Here is an 18429-nt window from a genome sequence, read left to right as displayed (position 1 = left end):
GTGAGCGGGGACAATGGCGGTCACCTCTAGTAAGTGAGCGGGGACAATGGCGGTCACCTCTAGTAAGTGAGCGGGGACAATGGCGGTCACCTCTAGTAAGTGAACGGGAAGATGGCGGTCACCTCTAGTAAGTGATTGGGATGATGGTCACCTCTAGTAAGTGAGTGGGATGATGGCGGTCACCTCTAGTAAGTGAGCGGGGACGATGGCGGTCACCTTTAGTAAGTGAGCGGGAACAATGGCGGTCACCTCTAGTAAGTGAGCGGGGACAATGGCGGTCACCTCTAGTAAGTGAGCGGGGACGATGGCGGTCACCTCTAGTAAGTGTACGGGAAGATGGCGGTCACCTCTAGTAAGTGAGCGGGATGATGGCGGTCACCTCTAGTAAGTGAGCGGGATGATGGCGGTCACCTCTAGTAAATGAGCGGGATGATGGCGGTCACCTCTAGTAAGTGAGCGGGACGATGGCGATCACCTCTAGTAAGTGAGCGGGGACGATGGCGGTCACCTCTAGTAAGTGAGCGGGGAAAATGACGGTCACCTCTAGTAAGTGAGCGGGGACGATGGCGATCACCTCTAGTAAGTGAGCGGGGACGATGGCAGTCACCTCTAGTAAGTGAGCGGGATGATGGCGGTCACCCTCTAGTAAGTGAGCGGGGACGATGGCGATCACCTCTAGTAAGTGAGCGGGGAAAATGGCAGTCACCTCTAGTAAGTGAGCGGGGACGATAGCGATCACCTCTAGTAAGTGAGCGGGGACGATGGCGGTCACCTCTAGTAAGTGAGCGGGATGATGGAGGTCACCTCTAGTAAGTGAGCAGGGACGATGGCGGTCACCTCTAGTAAGTGAGCGGGGACGATAGCGGTCACCTCTAGTAAGTGAGCGGGATGATGGAGGTCACCTCTAGTAAGTGAGCGGGATGATGGAGGTCACCTCTAGTAAGTGAGCAGGGACGATAGCAGTCACCTCTAGTAAGTGAGCGGGAACGATAGCGGTCACCTCTAGTAAGTGAGCGGGATGATGGAGGTCACCTCTAGTAAGTGAGCAGGGACGATGGCGGTCACCTCTAGTAAGTGAGCGGGGACGATAGCGGTCACCTCTAGTAAGTGAGCGGGATGATGGAGGTCACCTCTAGTAAGTGAGCAGGGACAAGCAGTCACCTCTAGTAAGTGAGCCGGATCAATGGCGGTCACCTCTAGTAAGTGAGCGGGAACAATGGCGGTCACCTCTAGTAAGTGAGCTGGGACGATGGTGGTCACCTCTTGTAAGTGAGCGGGGAAAATGACGGTCACCTCTAGTAAGTGAGCGGGGACAATGGCAGTCACCTCTAGTAAGTGAGCGGGACGATGGAGGTCACCTCTAGTAGGTGAGCAGGGACGATAGCAGTCACCTCTAGTAAGTGAGCGGGAACAATGGCGGTCACCTCTAGTAAGTGAGCGGGGACAATGGCAGTCACCTCTAGTAAGTGAGCGGGACGATGGAGGTCACCTCTAGTAGGTGAGCAGGGACGATAGCAGTCACCTCTAGTAAGTGAGCGGGAACAATGGCGGTCACCTCTAGTAAGTGAGCGGGGACAATGGCTGTCACCTCTAGTAAGTGAGCGGGGACGATGGCGGTCACCTCTAGTAAGTGAACGGGAAGATGGCGGTCACCTCTAGTAAGTGAGCGGGATGATGGCGGTCATCCCTAGTAAATGAGCGGGATGATGGCGGTCACCTTTAGTAAATGAGCGGGATGATGGCAGTCATCTCTAGTAAGTGAGTGGGATGATGGCGATCACCTCTAGTAAGTGAGCGGGGAAAATGACGATCACCTCTAGTAAGTGAACGGGGACGATAGCATTCACCTCTAGTAAGTGAGCGGGAACAATGGCGGTCACCTCTAGTGAGTGAGCGGGAACAATGGTGGTCACCTCTAGTAAGTGAGCGGGGACAATGGCGGTTACCTCTAGTAAGTGAGCGGGGACAATGGCGGTCACCTCTAGTAAGTGAGCGGGGACGAAGGCGATCACCTCTAGTAAGTGAGCGGGGACGATGGCAGTCACCTCTAGTAAGTGAGCGGGGAAAATGGCGGTCACCTCTAGTAAGTGAGCGGAGACGATGGCGATCACCTCTAGTAAGTGAGCGGGGACGATGGCGGTCACCTCTAGTAAGTGAGCGGGGACGATGGCGGTCACCTCTAGTAAGTGACCGGGGACGATGGCGGTCACCTCTAGTAAGTGACCGGGGACGATGGCGGTCACCTCTAGTAAGTGAGCGGGACGATGGCGGTCACCTCTAGTAAGTGAGCAGGGACGATAGCAGTCACCTCTAGTAAGTGAGCGGGAACAATGGCGGTCACCTCTAGTAAGTGAGCGGGGACAATGGCGGTCACCTCTAGTAAGTGAGCGGGGACAATGGCGGTCACCTCTAGTAAGTGAGCGGGGACAATGGCGGTCACCTCTAGTAAGTGAGCGGGAAGATGGCGGTCACCTCTAGTAAGTGAGCGGGGACAATGGCGGTCACCTCTAGTAAGTGAGCAGGGACAATGGCGGTCACCTCTAGTAAGTGAGCGGGGACAATGGCGGTCACCTCTAGTAAGTGAACGGGAAGATGGCGGTCACCTCTAGTAAGTGAGTGGGATGATGGCGGTCACCTCTAGTAAGTGAGTGGGATGATGGCGTTCACCTCTAGTAAGTGAGCGGGGACGATGGCGGTCACCTCTAGTAAATGAGCGGGATGATGGCGGTCACATCTAGTAAGTGAGTGGGAGAATGGCGATCACCTCTAGTAAGTGAGCGGGGACGATGGCGGTCACCTCTAGTACGTGAGCGGGGACGATGGCGGTCACCTCTAGTAAGTGAACGGGGACGATGGCGGTGACCTCTAGTAAGTGAGCGGGGATGATGGCGGTCGCCTCTAGTAAGTGAGCGGGACGATGGCGGTCGCCTCTAGTAAGTGAGCGGGGACAATGGCAGTCACCTCTAGTAAGTGAGCGGGACGATGGAGGTCACCTCTAGTAGGTGAGCAGGGACGATAGCAGTCACCTCTAGTAAGTGAGCGGGAACAATGGCGGTCACCTCTAGTAAGTGAGCGGGGACAATGGCAGTCACCTCTAGTAAGTGAATGGGACGATGGAGGTCACCTCTAGTAGGTGAGCAGGGACGATAGCAGTCACCTCTAGTAAGTGAGCGGGAACAATGGCGGTCACCTCTAGTAAGTGAGCGGGGACAATGGCTGTCACCTCTAGTAAGTGAGCGGGGACGATGGCGGTCACCTCTAGTAAGTGAACGGGAAGATGGCGGTCACCTCTAGTAAGTGAGCAGGATGATGGCGGTCATCCCTAGTAAATGAGCGGGATGATGACGGTCACCTCTAGTAAGTGAGCGGGGACGATGGCGATCACCTCTAGTAAGTGAGCGGGGACGATGGCAGTCACCTCTAGTAAGTGAGCGGGATGATGGCGGTCACCCTCTAGTAAGTGAGCGGGGACGGTGGCGATCACCTCTAGTAAGTGAGCCGGGAAAATGGCAGTCACCTCTAGTAAGTGAGCGGGGACGATGGCGATCACCCCTAGTAAGTGAGCGGGGACGATGGCGGTCACCTCTAGTAAGTGAGCGGGATGAGGGCGGTCACCTCTAGTAAGTGAGAGGGGACGATGGCGGTCACCTCTAGTAAGTGAGCGGGGACGATAGCGGTCACCTCTAGTAAGTGAGCGGGATGATGGAGGTCACCTCTAGTAAGTGAGCAGGGACGATAGCAGTCACCTCTAGTAAGTGAGCGGGAACGATAGCGGTCACCTCTAGTAAGTGAGCGGGATGATGGAGGTCACCTCTAGTAAGTGAGCAGGGACGATGGCGGTCACCTCTAGTAAGTGAGCGGGGACGATAGCGGTCACCTCTAGTAAGTGAGCGGGATGATGGAGGTCACCTCTAGTAAGTGAGCAGGGACGATAGCAGTCACCTCTAGTAAGTGAGCCGGATCAATGGCGGTCACCTCTAGTAAGTGAGCGGGAACAATGGCGGTCACCTCTAGTAAGTGAGCTGGGACGATGGTGGTCACCTCTTGTAAGTGAGCGGGGAAAATGACGGTCACCTCTAGTAAGTGAGCGGGGACAATGGCAGTCACCTCTAGTAAGTGAGCGGGACGATGGAGGTCACCTCTAGTAGGTGAGCAGGGACGATAGCAGTCACCTCTAGTAAGTGAGCGGGAACAATGGCGGTCACCTCTAGTAAGTGAGCGGGGACAATGGCAGTCACCTCTAGTAAGTGAGCGGGACGATGGAGGTCACCTCTAGTAGGTGAGCAGGGACGATAGCAGTCACCTCTAGTAAGTGAGCGGGAACAATGGCGGTCACCTCTAGTAAGTGAGCGGGGACAATGGCTGTCACCTCTAGTAAGTGAGCGGGGACGATGGCGGTCACCTCTAGTAAGTGAACGGGAAGATGGCGGTCACCTCTAGTAAGTGAGCGGGATGATGGCGGTCATCCCTAGTAAATGAGCGGGATGATGGCGGTCACCTTTAGTAAATGAGCGGGATGATGGCAGTCATCTCTAGTAAGTGAGTGGGATGATGGCGATCACCTCTAGTAAGTGAGCGGGGAAAATGACGGTCACCTCTAGTAAGTGAGCGGGGACGATGGCGATCACCTCTAGTAAGTGAACGGGGACGATAGCATTCACCTCTAGTAAGTGAGCGGGAACAATGGCGGTCACCTCTAGTGAGTGAGCGGGAACAATGGTGGTCACCTCTAGTAAGTGAGCGGGGACAATGGCGGTTACCTCTAGTAAGTGAGCGGGGACAATGGCGGTCACCTCTAGTAAGTGAGCGGGGACGAAGGCGATCACCTCTAGTAAGTGAGCGGGGACGATGGCAGTCACCTCTAGTAAGTGAGCGAGGAAAATGGCGGTCACCTCTAGTAAGTGAGCGGAGACGATGGCGATCACCTCTAGTAAGTGAGCGGGGACGATGGCGGTCACCTCTAGTAAGTGAGCGGGGACGATGGCGGTCACCTCTAGTAAGTGACCGGGGACGATGGCGGTCACCTCTAGTAAGTGACGGGGGACGATGGCGGTCACCTCTAGTAAGTGAGCGGGACGATGGCGGTCACCTCTAGTAAGTGAGCAGGGACGATAGCAGTCACCTCTAGTAAGTGAGCGGGAACAATGGCGGTCACCTCTAGTAAGTGAGCGGGAACAATGGCGGTCACCTCTAGTAAGTGAGCGGGGACAATGGCGGTCACCTCTAGTAAGTGAGCGGGGACAATGGCGGTCACCTCTAGTAAGTGAGCGGGGACAATGGCGGTCACCTCTAGTAAGTGAGCGGGAAGATGGCGGTCACCTCTAGTAAGTGAGCGGGGACAATGGCGGTCACCTCTAGTAAGTGAGCAGGGACAATGGCGGTCACCTCTAGTAAGTGAGCGGGGACAATGGCGGTCACCTCTAGTAAGTGAACGGGAAGATGGCGGTCACCTCTAGTAAGTGAGTGGGATGATGGCGGTCACCTCTAGTAAGTGAGTGGGATGATGGCGTTCACCTCTAGTAAGTGAGCGGGGACGATGGCGGTCACCTCTAGTAAATGAGCGGGATGATGGCGGTCACATCTAGTAAGTGAGTGGGACAATGGCGATCACCTCTAGTAAGTGAGCGGGGACGATGGCGGTCACCTCTAGTACGTGAGCGGGGACGATGGCGGTCACCTCTAGTAAGTGAACGGGGACGATGGCGGTGACCTCTAGTAAGTGAGCGGGGATGATGGCGGTCGCCTCTAGTAAGTGAGCGGGACGATGGCGGTCGCCTCTAGTATGTGAGCGGGGACGATGGCGGTCGCCTCTAGTAAGTGAGCGGGGACGATGGCGGTCGCCTCTAGTAAGTGAGCGGGACGATGGCGGTCGCCTCTAGTATGTGAGCGGGGACGATGGTGGTCACCTCTAGTAAGTGAGCGGGACGATGGCGGTCACCTCTAGTAAGAGAGCGGGACGATGGCGGTCACCTTGCCTTTCTTCCTCCAATATTAGAGGGGTGAAGTAGAAGAACCGTCTGAGCTGCTGTGGGAAAGGCCTGGCAACTTTCAAATAGACTTTGTGTTTCAAATAGAGTTGAGCGAATGTACTCTGCCGAGCTTGATGCTCGTTCGAGTATTAGCGTACTCGATGGTGCTCGTTACTCGAACGAGCAACAAGTCGTGTTCGACCCCGCCACAGTTTTTGGCTCCTCCCTGCTGTGACGTGCCTGTTTTGGCCCCTCCCCGCCCCGACGCAGAGCGCGTTGTTGGCAAATTTTTTGAGAGAGAGAGAAACACGAACCCAAAAAAAAAAAAAATCGTGACCCGGCGTCCCACATACAAAAATGCTCGAGTCTCCCCTTGTAGCCAATGGGGTTCATTACTCGAGTAGAGCTCTCGAATTTTAGGAAAAGCTCGACTCGAATAACACGGACCCGAGCATTTGGGTGCTCGCTCATCTCCAGTTTCAAATAATCCCAATTTTCAAGATCTCCGCTTGTTGCTGGTGAATGGTGACATATTCTTGTCCACCGCCAGGGGCTCCAATCCGTAAGGTCCAACCGACACGGGCGGTAACTAACCTTACAACGGATGTACAGCCTATGTTCCTGTTCACCGACAGCAAGCAGAGATCCTTTACAGCAAGCCTGTTGCAGGTAATGCCGCTGCCGTTTGCGCTGTATTCTTAAAACCTCCCTGCGCCGGCGTTGCCTCGTGTCTGATGCGTCTCGGTTTGCGGTTCACAAGGGCGCCACAATTTGTGAACCAAAAATCTGTTTACGAGTCAAAATGGGAATAAAAATCACTAAACGGATCGGAAACGCGACTTTGTGCGACGGTTATTGACCAAAAAAACGTGCCACTTCTAATTCATTTCGGTTTCAGTTTTCGCACTCCAATTTCTTAACCCAAAATTTGCCCGCTGCGTCAAATACTAGTTTTAGGGCACAAAGCTCTGCCATAAAGCGGAGGCCGCTGTCACACCAGTGCGATCATGGGGAATTCACGCGGCAGTGAGCGCGATATGGGGTGGGATGTATGACCGATATCACACTCGCCCGCGTGGTTAGCCCACGGCGGCTCTCACAAGTCCTGCTTCTTAAAGCGTTGAGCGTGGTGTTTCCAACCTCTATTGATATCAATGGGAGTTCACAGACGACCGTTCAGACGCTTTATTTTTCCGGCGTTGCCTCGTCTATTTTCTGGTGCTTCAGCGTTTTAAAACGCGATGCGTCGACCACTGAAATCAGTGGGGAGCGTACAGCTTATACCGCGCTACTCAACGCAGCGTTCTGTCATCAGGAGGGAACGTGGCGGCGGCAGCGGCCTGCGCTAAAGACAAATGCTCACACTGAATGCTGCGTTACACAACCGCCCGTGCGCCAGCGGCCTCACAACCGTGTAATCACCGCTATCACACTGCGCACGTCTGTGTGAGTCACAGCCATACGCGGTCTCTGCCGGCAGCGATGGGCATGAAGGGCGCTTTTACACGGTCCAGAAATTCACACAACATTAATGCGATGAGAGACGCGCATTTGTTGCACGAATATCTTTTAAATGAAGCTGTTTATATATATGAGCAATATTTTTCCCGCATGGCGGCACGTCTTATCGCTGGGCGTTTCCTCGCAGCGCCCATTGGTTTCACGGCGTGCGAGCGCGATGCGAGGCTTCCCATTGAAAACAATAGGAACCACTTGCTGATCTTCAGCCGCGCCGGAGGATCGCTGCTTCTCTTCGTGCTCATGCCCGCGGCCGTATGCGTAAAATGCTGACGGGCTCCCCCCAGCGTTCACACATTTCCAGCCCCGCACTGCCAGCAGAGGCCGCGTACGGCTGCGTACCACACGCCACGGACGGGCGCAGTGCGACATTTATTCTTAATTCTCCGCTCTGTTTCAGGGAGTGGATGTGGATGAAGGCGCGGCCCATACATATATGTGCGCCACCCATGCTGCACGCGTGCGCAGAGATTCACGTATCACATGTCCGTGCAATGCATGCGTAATAACTGGGCCTGAGCGCTGACTGACAGAAAAAAAGCATTGAAAACCTGTTTTAGGGCACAAAGGTCTGAATGTCTCCTTATGAACCCCCTGAACACAAACATCACCTCCCACTTCCTGTAAATTCCCCCCTTGTACTAGCGGCACATGGAGGCTGAACTACACTTACCATGATGCTTCGCGCGGCAGCGGCCCTGCTTCCGCTTCCGGTTGGCCGTATATAGACACTTCCGCCGGAAGTGATTTCCCTTTCCTTTCAGCGGCGCGAAGCAAGATGGCGGTGCAGATCTCGAAGAAGAGGAAGGTGAGCGTCGATATCGGGATCCCCCCTACCTGGCAACTGCGGCCCCCTATCAATATCGGGGCGGTGCGACCCCTGAGGTCCCACCGCTATGTTGGGTGCCGGGTTTTGCGTCGGCAGCAGGATGCTGGGGGCGGATGGAGGTGGATTAGTGGAGGCCTAAGCGCCGGGCAGCCGTGAGGGGGCCGCTAGGACCGGGGTGTGTGGAGCCCCCTGCAGGTTGTAGGAGTGCAAGAACTCCCAGAGTGTTGTGTGTGTGTGTGGGCGGGGGGGGGGGTCTATGGTGGCTGTAAGGAAGGGGGGCTCTGTGGGGGTCTATGGCGGCCTGTGGGGTCCGGTGTGTTCTGCTGCCTATGGAGTTGTAGGAGCAAATTACCAAGTAGCCCAGCGCTCGAAGGGTATGCGAGGGTGGAAATCGCCAGGGAAGGCGCTGGGGTCGCCTCGGACATCCGTGTTCGCTAACAGTACGGCACGGCTGCGTTGTCCATTCGGGGTTTCCGTCTCTTTCCGCCATTTTTTTGGAGACGAGTAACTCATCTAAAACTTTAAAAAACTTAGTTTTTTTTCCCCTATTTACTTCAATTGGGTTTAAAAAGACAATCCGCCGCTTCTTCCTTTCCGTCCGGTTGTTTCGGCCATAATAATGCTACGAGACGCGTCGGGGGCGTTCCCCTGGCGGCGGTTCCCACATCAGTCCTGCCTTGAAGCCCGTGTCTGCGATGCAGTTTTCGGCGCAGGTCTCTGTGCAGCGTTTGTCCCGACAGACGAAGTCCTCGCGGTTCCCCGGCGGATGATCCCGTTTCGTGTCGCTGCCTTATGTGGAGATGTGACTTACCGCATCAGATTTTGTCCGCTGACCGGACGAACTGCGGAATCGCGCCAAAAACCACAGCAGAAGGATGCTGATGTTAATGTGGCCTTTAGATGTGGAGCTCCCACCGACTGTTCCCCCACGATGAGGCCCCGGAGCGTCCTTTTGGCGCAGAAACGTTGCTTTCCGTGTCAGAATTCCGGTCGCGGCTCTTAGAGGTGGAAAGCGTGCGGAGAAGTCAGTCGTGTGAAATACGCTGACGGTAGTGGTTCCTGCGGCGGTCGCCTGGGGTCCTGCTATGTGAGGGGTCTTCGCCCTAGAGGCAGGCTGTAGGTACTGCGGTCTTCACTGCTGATCGTTCACCATCTGAGGCATGTTTAGGGCTCGGTACGCCGCCGGATGCCGTTCCGGTCCACGAAGTACTCCGCTTTCACGGCGTGTTTTTGGTCTGTTTAGGTTTTCACGCACACAGACGAGGACTGTTGGGTCTCATGGACTGTTGCATCCTTCAGTCCCATCTGCAACCAGTCGGTGACCCTGCATGTGAAGGGGCTGTGCCATCATGGCCGCCATGGGACCGCGTGTTGTGGACAGGAGTCCAGCAATGGTGCACTGCTTTCTGTAACTCCCAATCACTTCCATAGGAGTTGTGGATATGGCGTACGACGGCGTCCTCCGCTGTTTCTGTAACTCCCATCCCCTCCGACTGGGGTTGGTCGGGATCGGCGTTGGAGGCGCGGACCACATCCATCCGACTTTCACGGCAGATTCTGTGAAATGGTCTCCGTTACGTGCGACCCGCCTCGCCTGCTGTGGCCCCGCTGGAGGGAGGCTCGGGGGTTTTCTTGCACGTTGTGCATTAAGTATTCACGTCCCTGACTACTTCTATGCAGTCACACATCCGGCATGTCCGCGGGGGCCCATGCACTATCCCGATGCTGTGCTTTTTGTAGGTAACATGGGGGGGTCATCTGCTTTAGAGGGGGATCCATCACTGCTCGCTGGTTGACCCCCTTTTGGTTTGCGCTCTGCGGAGTTGATGTCCTTCATTCAAAGTTCTTACACATTTCTTCATCTCGCTGCAGTTTGTCGCTGATGGCATCTTCAAGGCCGAGCTGAATGAGTTCCTGACCCGGGAGCTGGCGGAGGATGGCTACTCCGGCGTGGAGGTCCGAGTCACTCCCACCAGGACAGAGATCATCATCCTCGCCACCAGGTAAGCCGACAGCTTCTGCTGGCAAGTGTCTATAGATGGGCGAAGTGTAACTGCTCTCCATGCCATAGGGGGCGCCGAGGCCTGAAGTGCAGTTAGAAGCATTCCAGAAGTTTTTACACTTTTGACAAATCCATGAAGTTTTGGCAAAGACTCCGTATTTTCCAGCATTGGTCCTTCTTTTCCAGTTATCTGTACTTCTCTCCGATATGTTGAATATCAGCTTCTGGGCCAAATCCTGACTGACAACCCATTCTTCCTAATCGGGGCTTCGGGTTCATCACAATTTTTATTTTTGTCCACCCACTTCTTTAGAATTTATTGCAGGTTCTCAGTGGGATCAGATCTGGGGGGTTTCCTGCCACGGACCCCCAATGTCTTGTTCAGCGAGCGGCTTAGTGATGACTTCTGCCTTGTGACCCGGTGTCCGTCCCGCTGGAGGAAGCATTGTTCATCACCGGATGCTCCTGGACGGTCGGGAGAAGTCACTGCCGGAGGAGGTTCACTCATGGCGGTGGTCTTAGGCTGTGAGTGAGCCCCCTCCCTGGGATGAAGAGCGACCCCCGCAGGACTGGTCTCAGGGCGCCTTAGGCCATTCTTGCAGAGGTGTTTGTAAAAACACAGCCTTTTGCTGCATTTCAGAACAGCATTTTTAACCCTCCATCAATGGGGGATGTAATGCGCTTAAGACACAGGGAAATAGAACATACGGCGTTAGTTCGAGTATTCGATAGAAACTTTTTAAAAAAAAAAAAACCGCCCGTGTGAGAGTGGCCTTACGGTTGTCATGACACGGGGCTCATGGTGGCGCTCACCTTTTTCTTTTGGCCTAATCTGTCTTCATACACTTTGGGGGGGGGGGGGGGGGGTTCTGCACAATTTGCTTCTGTGATGATTTCGATGACGAGTCTAACATCGTTCCTACGTGTCTGGGTCGTGGAGGGAGCTGCGTTCTGCACGCTGCCTCGTCTATCCCTACACCGTCAGGATGTTGTATGAAGACGAGTTACGAGGCATTTGTCTGAGAAGCGATATCATGTGGTGTGTATATTGTACAATCCATCCCTAGAGGTGGGTTATGGTTTAGAGACCCCTTCCTAGTTGTCCTGTATAGACTGGGCACATCATTTTTTTTCCCCTCCCAGGCTTATAGTCTACAGGTGGTCATCATTAAGATGTTCCTATCAAATATAATCTGTCAGAACACATGAAAATGTTGAATTAATTTATGTTCCATGTGGGAACATCGGGCCTTGGTCACATGATGACGTCTCGCTGCCGATTTGGGTGCAAAATCTGCATCATTTTAGCATTCTGTTGGATGCAATGAAAATCTGCGCCGTAGTTCTTATGCCGCTGTGGATTTTGAAAACTGCATTGTAGAAAAGAATAGACTTGTCCGTTCTTCATGTGTCGTTCGGCCGTGTGCAGATTTCCTCCATTGATGGCAGGCGGCCAAATCTGTGCGGTTTTGCATGAAAATTCCAACAGAACTGCGGCAACAAGGGTTCTTCCACGGATTGAACTGCCAGAACCAAAAAGCTGTGTTTCTGTGTTCCACCACTAAGGACTCGTCCCCAGGAGAGCTTTGCATGCTGCATCTTATACACAGCGGTGTTGGTCGGCCGCTCATCTGAATGAGTGCTGTGTAATCTATTCTTCGGTTGGCATCTCGATGGAGGAAACGTTCAACCCCCTGAAGCTTCACTTGATGATCATTCTTCCAGATATCCCAAACCACCTGCAGGGGCTTCATCTGTGAAAATACCTTCACCCACCCTTCCCACAGTCCCCTGTACTTCCTGCAGAATGTCGGTCTGTCCTTGATTCTTTTCTTGGAGAGAAGTGGCTTCTTTGCGGCCCTTGTCCATCGGGTCAGAACCAGAAGCCTTCAGCTCAGCTGAAGTCTACTGACAGCAAGCAGAGAGGATTTACCCCCCCCCCCCCCAATACACCAGATTTCTGGCATTAAAAAGTCACACATTTTTGTACAAGTCCTACTTGCACAAGTTTGTAACTTTTGACACTTTTCTGAAAGTGGGCGGTGCTTATGGAAATGCCAGCCGGTTTACTATGGTGTATACTAGAAACTGGCATAAACTATAGCTGAAATGTAGTGCCTGGCAGAGTGGTTGGTGTTGTATTGTAATAGCATTTCTGCGCTGCAGTCACAGTTTGTGTTTTCTTGCAGGACCCAGAATGTCCTCGGTGAGAAGGGGCGCCGCATCCGTGAGCTGACTGCTGTGGTACAGAAGAGGTTCGGCTTTCCTGAGGGCAGCGTTGAGGTAAGTTTCACACTGAAGCCGCTGCCTGCTATGTTACATACTGTCCTGTGATGGCGGCACATTAGGCGATATGCTACCTGCTGAAGAGTTGATCAGCCAAACTATGCCCGACACTCATCTCTGTACATACTACCGCTCATGCTGTTGCACGGGAGCTAGTATCGCTGGCTCACAGCAGGAAGGCTGGATGAGATTTTATACTCACCTAGCAGGAGGTGTCAAGAGTCCCTCATGCTGGACTGTGGCGCTTCGGCAGTCCTCTGTGTAGTACTCAGCGCTGAGCAAGCATTTTTTCTGGTAACAGGGCTTGACTACCCCACCTCCAGCGAGAGATTGCTCTGATTGGCTGAGGCGGTGTTCCTTATCCAATCAGTCGGGGCTTGATGAATCAATCGCACCCACTCAATGCTGTTATTCACTAAATGGCTGTGATTGGTTAAGGAACACCACCTCAGGCCATCAGCCGACTCTCGAACTGATCACAACCATTTAGTGAATGACCTTATTGAGTGGCTGTGATTGGTTCATCAAGCTCTGGTTAAGGAACACCGCCTCAGCCAATTGCAGCTATCTCTTGCTGGAGGTGGGGTATTCAAGCCCCGCTAACCAGAAAAAGAATGCTTGCACAGCGCTGAGGGCTACACGGAAGACTACCGGAGCGCCACAGCTAGTTGAGCATTTTCATGTAGTATAGCCAGGGCTTATATTTCAAGGGCTTATTATAGGGGTAGGTCTTATTTTGGGGGACGACTGTAGTTCTAACTTTCTGTTGGGTTATATATTGCATTTCTCAGCCGTCTCACCCTTGTCTTTTAGCTGTACGCAGAGAAGGTTGCCACAAGGGGCCTGTGTGCTATCGCCCAAGCAGAGTCCCTGCGCTACAAGCTCCTGGGAGGTCTGGCAGTGAGGAGGTAAGGCCGCATCTGTCTTCATACACTTTGGGGGGGGGGGGGGTTCTGCACAATTTGCTTCTGTGATGATTTCGATGACGAGTCTAACATCGTTCCTACGTGTCGGGGTCGTGGAGGGAGCTGCGTTCTGCACGCTGCCTCGTCTATCCCTACACCGTCAGGATGTTGTATGAAGACGAGTTACGAGGCATTTGTCTGAGAAGTGAGGACAGTGCTGTGAGATTATGTGGTGTGTATATTGTACAATCCAGCCCTAGAGGTGGGTTACGGTTTAAAGAGACCCCTTCCTAATTGTCCTGTATAGACTGGACACATTTTTTTTGTTTTCTCCCAGGCTTATAGTCTACAGGTGGTCAAGTTGATGCATCATCATTTAAATGTACCTATCAAACATAATCTGTCAGAACACATAAAAATGTTATGTTGAATCAATTTATGAACCTTTAGTGTGCGGGCGGCTCCATGTGGGAACATCGGGCCTTGTTCACATGACGTCTCGCTGCCGATGTGGGTGCAAAATCTGCATCATTTTGGCATTCTGTTGGATGCTGTGAAGATCTGCGCCATAGTTCATATGCCGCCGTGAATTTTAAAAACTGCGTTGTGGAAAAGAATAGTCTTGTCCGTTCTTCATATGTCGTGCGCAGAGTTCCTCCATTGATGGCGGCCAAATCTGTGTGGATGGGCGTGAAAATTGCAACAGAACTGCGGCTCGGCAACGAGGGTTCTTCCACAGATTTATCTGCCAGATCCACACTGGAAAAATCTGCCAGTTTCAGGCCTTGTTCACACGGGCTGTAAAGGGTTTCTATATTCCACCACTAAGGACTTGTCACCAGGAGAGATTTGCATGCTGCCGCTTACACAACACTTCTGACTGCTGTGTATATTACTTGGTCGGCCGCTCCTCTGAATGAGTGCCGTGTAATCTGTTTTTCTGCTGGCGTCCCAGTGGTGAAACCGTTCAACCCCTGAAGCTTCACTTGACAATACGTACCTGCAATTCAAAAGTTACGTTTCCAAGAATGTCATGGAAACGAGAGAACGCAAGATTAGCGGTAAAACCCAATATCCTCAGCAGCTTCTGTTTGGGATACATCGTCCTCTTATAGGGTTATTCCTATCTCAGCACGTTATCTTCTATCTGCAGGATAGAGGATAACTTGCTGATCAGGGAGGGTCTGACCACTGGGGCTCCCATCAGTCCAAAGGTTTTATCAGAGTCCCAATGGAGTGGCCGGCAGTACATACTCATTTCTGCAGAGCACTTAAAACTTGTCATCTCCAACGGTCCTGTTGAGATGAATGGAGCAGACGGGTGCATATATTGTCACCGCTGCCAATGCTTCCGGATTCACTGAGGATGAAATTTTGGGATGGATGTGGGTCCCACTGGTCATCCCTTAGCCACAGGATGACTTGCTAAGATGGGAATACCACTGTAGGCCGCAGGCATGTGGCCAAGACCAGAGTTGCTAAGTTTTTCGAGCACTGCTCACATTGGACACCCCGTCTGTTTGCTGTCTGAAGTGCAAGAGAATCGGACTAGAAGAGGGCATGTAGAGATTCTTCGAACTTGGATTTTTGGTGAGAAGGATAATTGCAAATGTGAATGAACCCATTAACATGAATGTTCTATTGCTGTGAGTTCTGTTCATCTCGGAAAGCAGCATGAATGTATCGTTTGTTTGCTGCAATGATCTGATGCGACGCTCCTCCTAACTGACTTTAATTGTCTTGTAAGGGTGGAATTGGCAATAATTGTAACTTTTCCCCCTCAGAGCCTGTTATGGTGTCCTGCGGTTCATCATGGAGAGTGGAGCCAAGGGTTGTGAGGTTGTTGTGTCCGGCAAACTGCGAGGCCAGAGAGCCAAGTCTATGAAATTTGTGGACGGCCTGATGATCCACAGCGGTGACCCCGTCAACTACTATGTGGACACAGCAGTGCGCCACGTTCTGCTCAGACAGGGTGAGATGCCTTGTAAAGTCTATGGCTGATGGCGCTTCCACCCTTCAATGATGATACGATGACGAGTCAGATGGGGACCGTCTCCGTGGAGGATCCTGTGCGGAGCCACGTTCTGTGTCTCTGTATTTGGGATCTCTCCACTCACAGATGTATCCCACTTCCTGATTGATTTAGAGGCATTTGTCTGAGAAGGGTGAGGAAGGCACAGATGCGGATTGTACTGGACATGTACTGAGTGTTTATCTGTGCTACAGGTGTTCTTGGCATCAAGGTAAAGATCATGCTGCCATGGGACCCAAGCGGAAAGATTGGACCCAAGAAGCCTCTGCCTGACCATGTCAGCATTGTGGAGCCCAAAGAGGAGATCCTGCCAACAACCCCCATCTCTGAGCAGAAAGGAGCCAAGCCAGAACAGCAGGCACAGCCCCCTGCCATGCCCCAGCCTGTGCCCACCGCATAATCGGTATGTACTGAGGGTGTGCTGCTTCTGAGCCTTCAATGATGATCCGATGACGAGTCTGACAGGGCTAGTCCCTTTCCAATAGGGCTCTGCCTACGACACGTTCTGTGCTGTAGACTGCTGCACTTTGGTCTGAGGGGCTGCCCTTCACTTGATGTCCTTGAGGCATTTGTCTGAGAAGGTTCCGATGTAAAGAAAAGATAGAACTTGTGTAATTGTAGCTGTTTATATCATTAAGTTATGTTTAAAGGGTTTTTTCGGGATGAGTATCAGATTTGTGTGTTGCTGCCGATTAGCTGTTTGAAGAAGCCGCAGCACTCGCTTGAGCACTACAGCCTCTTCACTGTATACCAAACACGGCGCCGTACATTGTATAGCGGCTGTGCGTGGTATCGCTGCTCAGTTTATTTTACTTGTTGAATGGCTGTATGACATTAATTGAGGTCACTGCCAGAAGAGACCGCAGTACCCCAGCTTTAAACAGCTTATTGATCGGCATCCCAGCGGCTGCCCCCCACTGATCAGATACTGATGACCTGTCCTGAGGAAGGTTCATAAATATCAGGCTCCCAGAAAATCACTTTAAATGACATGCAAAAAAAACTGCGTAATTCATGTTTTTTTTTTCCTTGCACTCCCATCTGGGAAGAGTCAGATTGCTGTGTGGCACGCAATCTGCACTGGGTGACAACAAAGGAACCGGGCAGTGGAAGAGTAGATCAATGAGAAACTTCCCATATTCATAATTTTAACAAAAACAAAACCCTAAATCGCATTTGGTATCGCTGCATCCATGGAAGTCTGATCGATCAAACTAACTTGTTTATCCCGTACAGCGAGCGTAGTCAAGAGCAAAAATACACAGTGCTAGAATTGTGCTTTTTTTTTTTTTTGGTCACCCTGTCTATAAAAAAAAAAAAAAAAAAAATAGGCTATCAAAGACACATGTACCCTAAAATGATACTGACTAAAAATAAAAGTTATGGCGGTGAGAAGATGGTGGCAGAATTAATACTTGTTCAAAGCAATTTTATTTTTTAATAGTCGTGCAGCAAAAGAAACTATTAAAAAATTTTAAGGGGAGTGAAATGGGAAAAAAATGATTATCCCAAATTTAAAGTGTTTCAGTCCCCCAAAAAACCAAGCGCTCAGACAGACAGCTGCATTAGTGGGAAAATAAAAGCTGCGTGTTTTTTGTTTGTTTTTTTTAAATGGGAGGAAAAAAGCCACTTTTGGGGTTAACGGCTCCGTTTACACATAATTTATCACTTGAACAATGTTGTTCGCTCTTGCTGCCGGTTATTCAGCGTTGGCTCATTCATTGTTCAGTTCACTGTAAGTGGATGAAAACGGCTAAACAATCGTTATTTAAACCGAACGAGACGGTGATTATTCTTATGCCTGCGTGAAATATATGAAAAGCAAACAATTATCCTTCATTTTCACCCGTTTTAAACAATTTTTTTGAAAGGACGTTCCATGTAACAGGGCCCGTAGCCTGATGGTCTGACCTGCCCTGAAGAGAAAACTCTGGTCTTGTTAGACAGGATTGCAGTTAAAGGTGACATTTGTATATGATGGAGGATGTTACAGCTCACCTCCTCCCCTCCCTGCCCAGGTCACAGCATGCCCAACACTCTCCCATAGACGTCAGTGAGTCTCATCCAGTCTATTGTCGGTAAACAGCAGCTCGGGTAAGGTGGTGACCCCATAGACATGTACAGACAATGGAATGAGAGGCACATGGCCACCGGGCACTGAGGGGGTCACTCAGCTTTTCCCATGTTAGTTCAGCAGTTTTCTATGATTTGGGTAAATAGTCTGATTGGAGGGAGTCTCAAACTTGTTAACTGATTTATTGTTTATGCAGAGTTTGGCGCTGTTCTACAGTTACGGTTTCCTTTCTCTCCCTGCAGGACGCTGGATTCCAGGATGTGAAGGTTTTGCACAGTCTCAGATCTGTAAAATAAAAAGAAAACACCTAAAAAATGTACCTGTTTGTGTTGCTGTGGATCTGAAGCTCTTGGAGGCTTCGGTTTGGAGTTAATCTCCTAGTGAGGTTGAAATAGAAGCCATAGGTGACCTGAGCTGTAATGAACAACTGGGGAGGTCAGCAGCTGCTCATCAATGTAGTGACCCTCCGGTCCTGGACAAAGATGGCCGCCGCGCTTCTCTGACTACCTGATGCACTCTGCGTTCGTATAGGACACAGAGGTTGTGCAGACATCGTTGTTCCTCCAGGGCCATAAGGTCACTTTTTAAAGTTATGGGATCAGTGAGGGCATGTAAGGCATTGCATGGTGTGATTTTCAGATCAATATGGCATCCTTCACCCTGTGCTCCATGGTATTGTAAGACCCAGAGCCAAGCTGGCACCTGGAGCTGGGTGCAGAAGCTTGAAATTACAACTAAGAAGCAAATGCTGGACTGGGGATTTTTTTTTGCCTTCTCAATCTTTACTAATGTAGTAGTGATGTATGAAGGGGCT

General features: G+C 51.7%; 1 protein-coding gene and 2 non-coding genes across 3 annotated transcripts; all 3 read left to right on the top strand.

The window, feature by feature from the left end:
• Positions 1-8210: 8210 nt before the first annotated feature.
• RPS3 (ribosomal protein S3) lies at positions 8211-17934 on the top strand. The gene is made up of 7 exons (XM_066588303.1): positions 8211-8295; positions 10189-10319; positions 12508-12601; positions 13418-13512; positions 15294-15481; positions 15736-15944; positions 17858-17934. Exons 1-6 carry the CDS (start codon positions 8266-8268, stop codon positions 15939-15941), a joined length of 744 nt encoding a protein of 247 aa, XP_066444400.1. The 5' UTR covers positions 8211-8265; the 3' UTR covers positions 15942-15944; positions 17858-17934.
• On the top strand, positions 15524-15674 carry LOC136594200 (small nucleolar RNA SNORD15). Its single transcript, XR_010788504.1, has one exon. It is a non-coding gene; the product is annotated as a small nucleolar RNA SNORD15 (small nucleolar RNA).
• Positions 15975-16123, top strand: LOC136594207 (small nucleolar RNA SNORD15). The gene has a single exon (XR_010788507.1). It is a non-coding gene; the product is annotated as a small nucleolar RNA SNORD15 (small nucleolar RNA).
• Positions 17935-18429: the final 495 nt, after the last annotated feature.

This window comes from Eleutherodactylus coqui, chromosome 1 (assembly GCF_035609145.1).
Source record: "Eleutherodactylus coqui strain aEleCoq1 chromosome 1, aEleCoq1.hap1, whole genome shotgun sequence".
Classification (NCBI taxonomy): Eukaryota; Metazoa; Chordata; class Amphibia; order Anura; family Eleutherodactylidae; genus Eleutherodactylus; species Eleutherodactylus coqui.
This window is presented reverse-complemented; position numbering and strand designations above follow the sequence as displayed.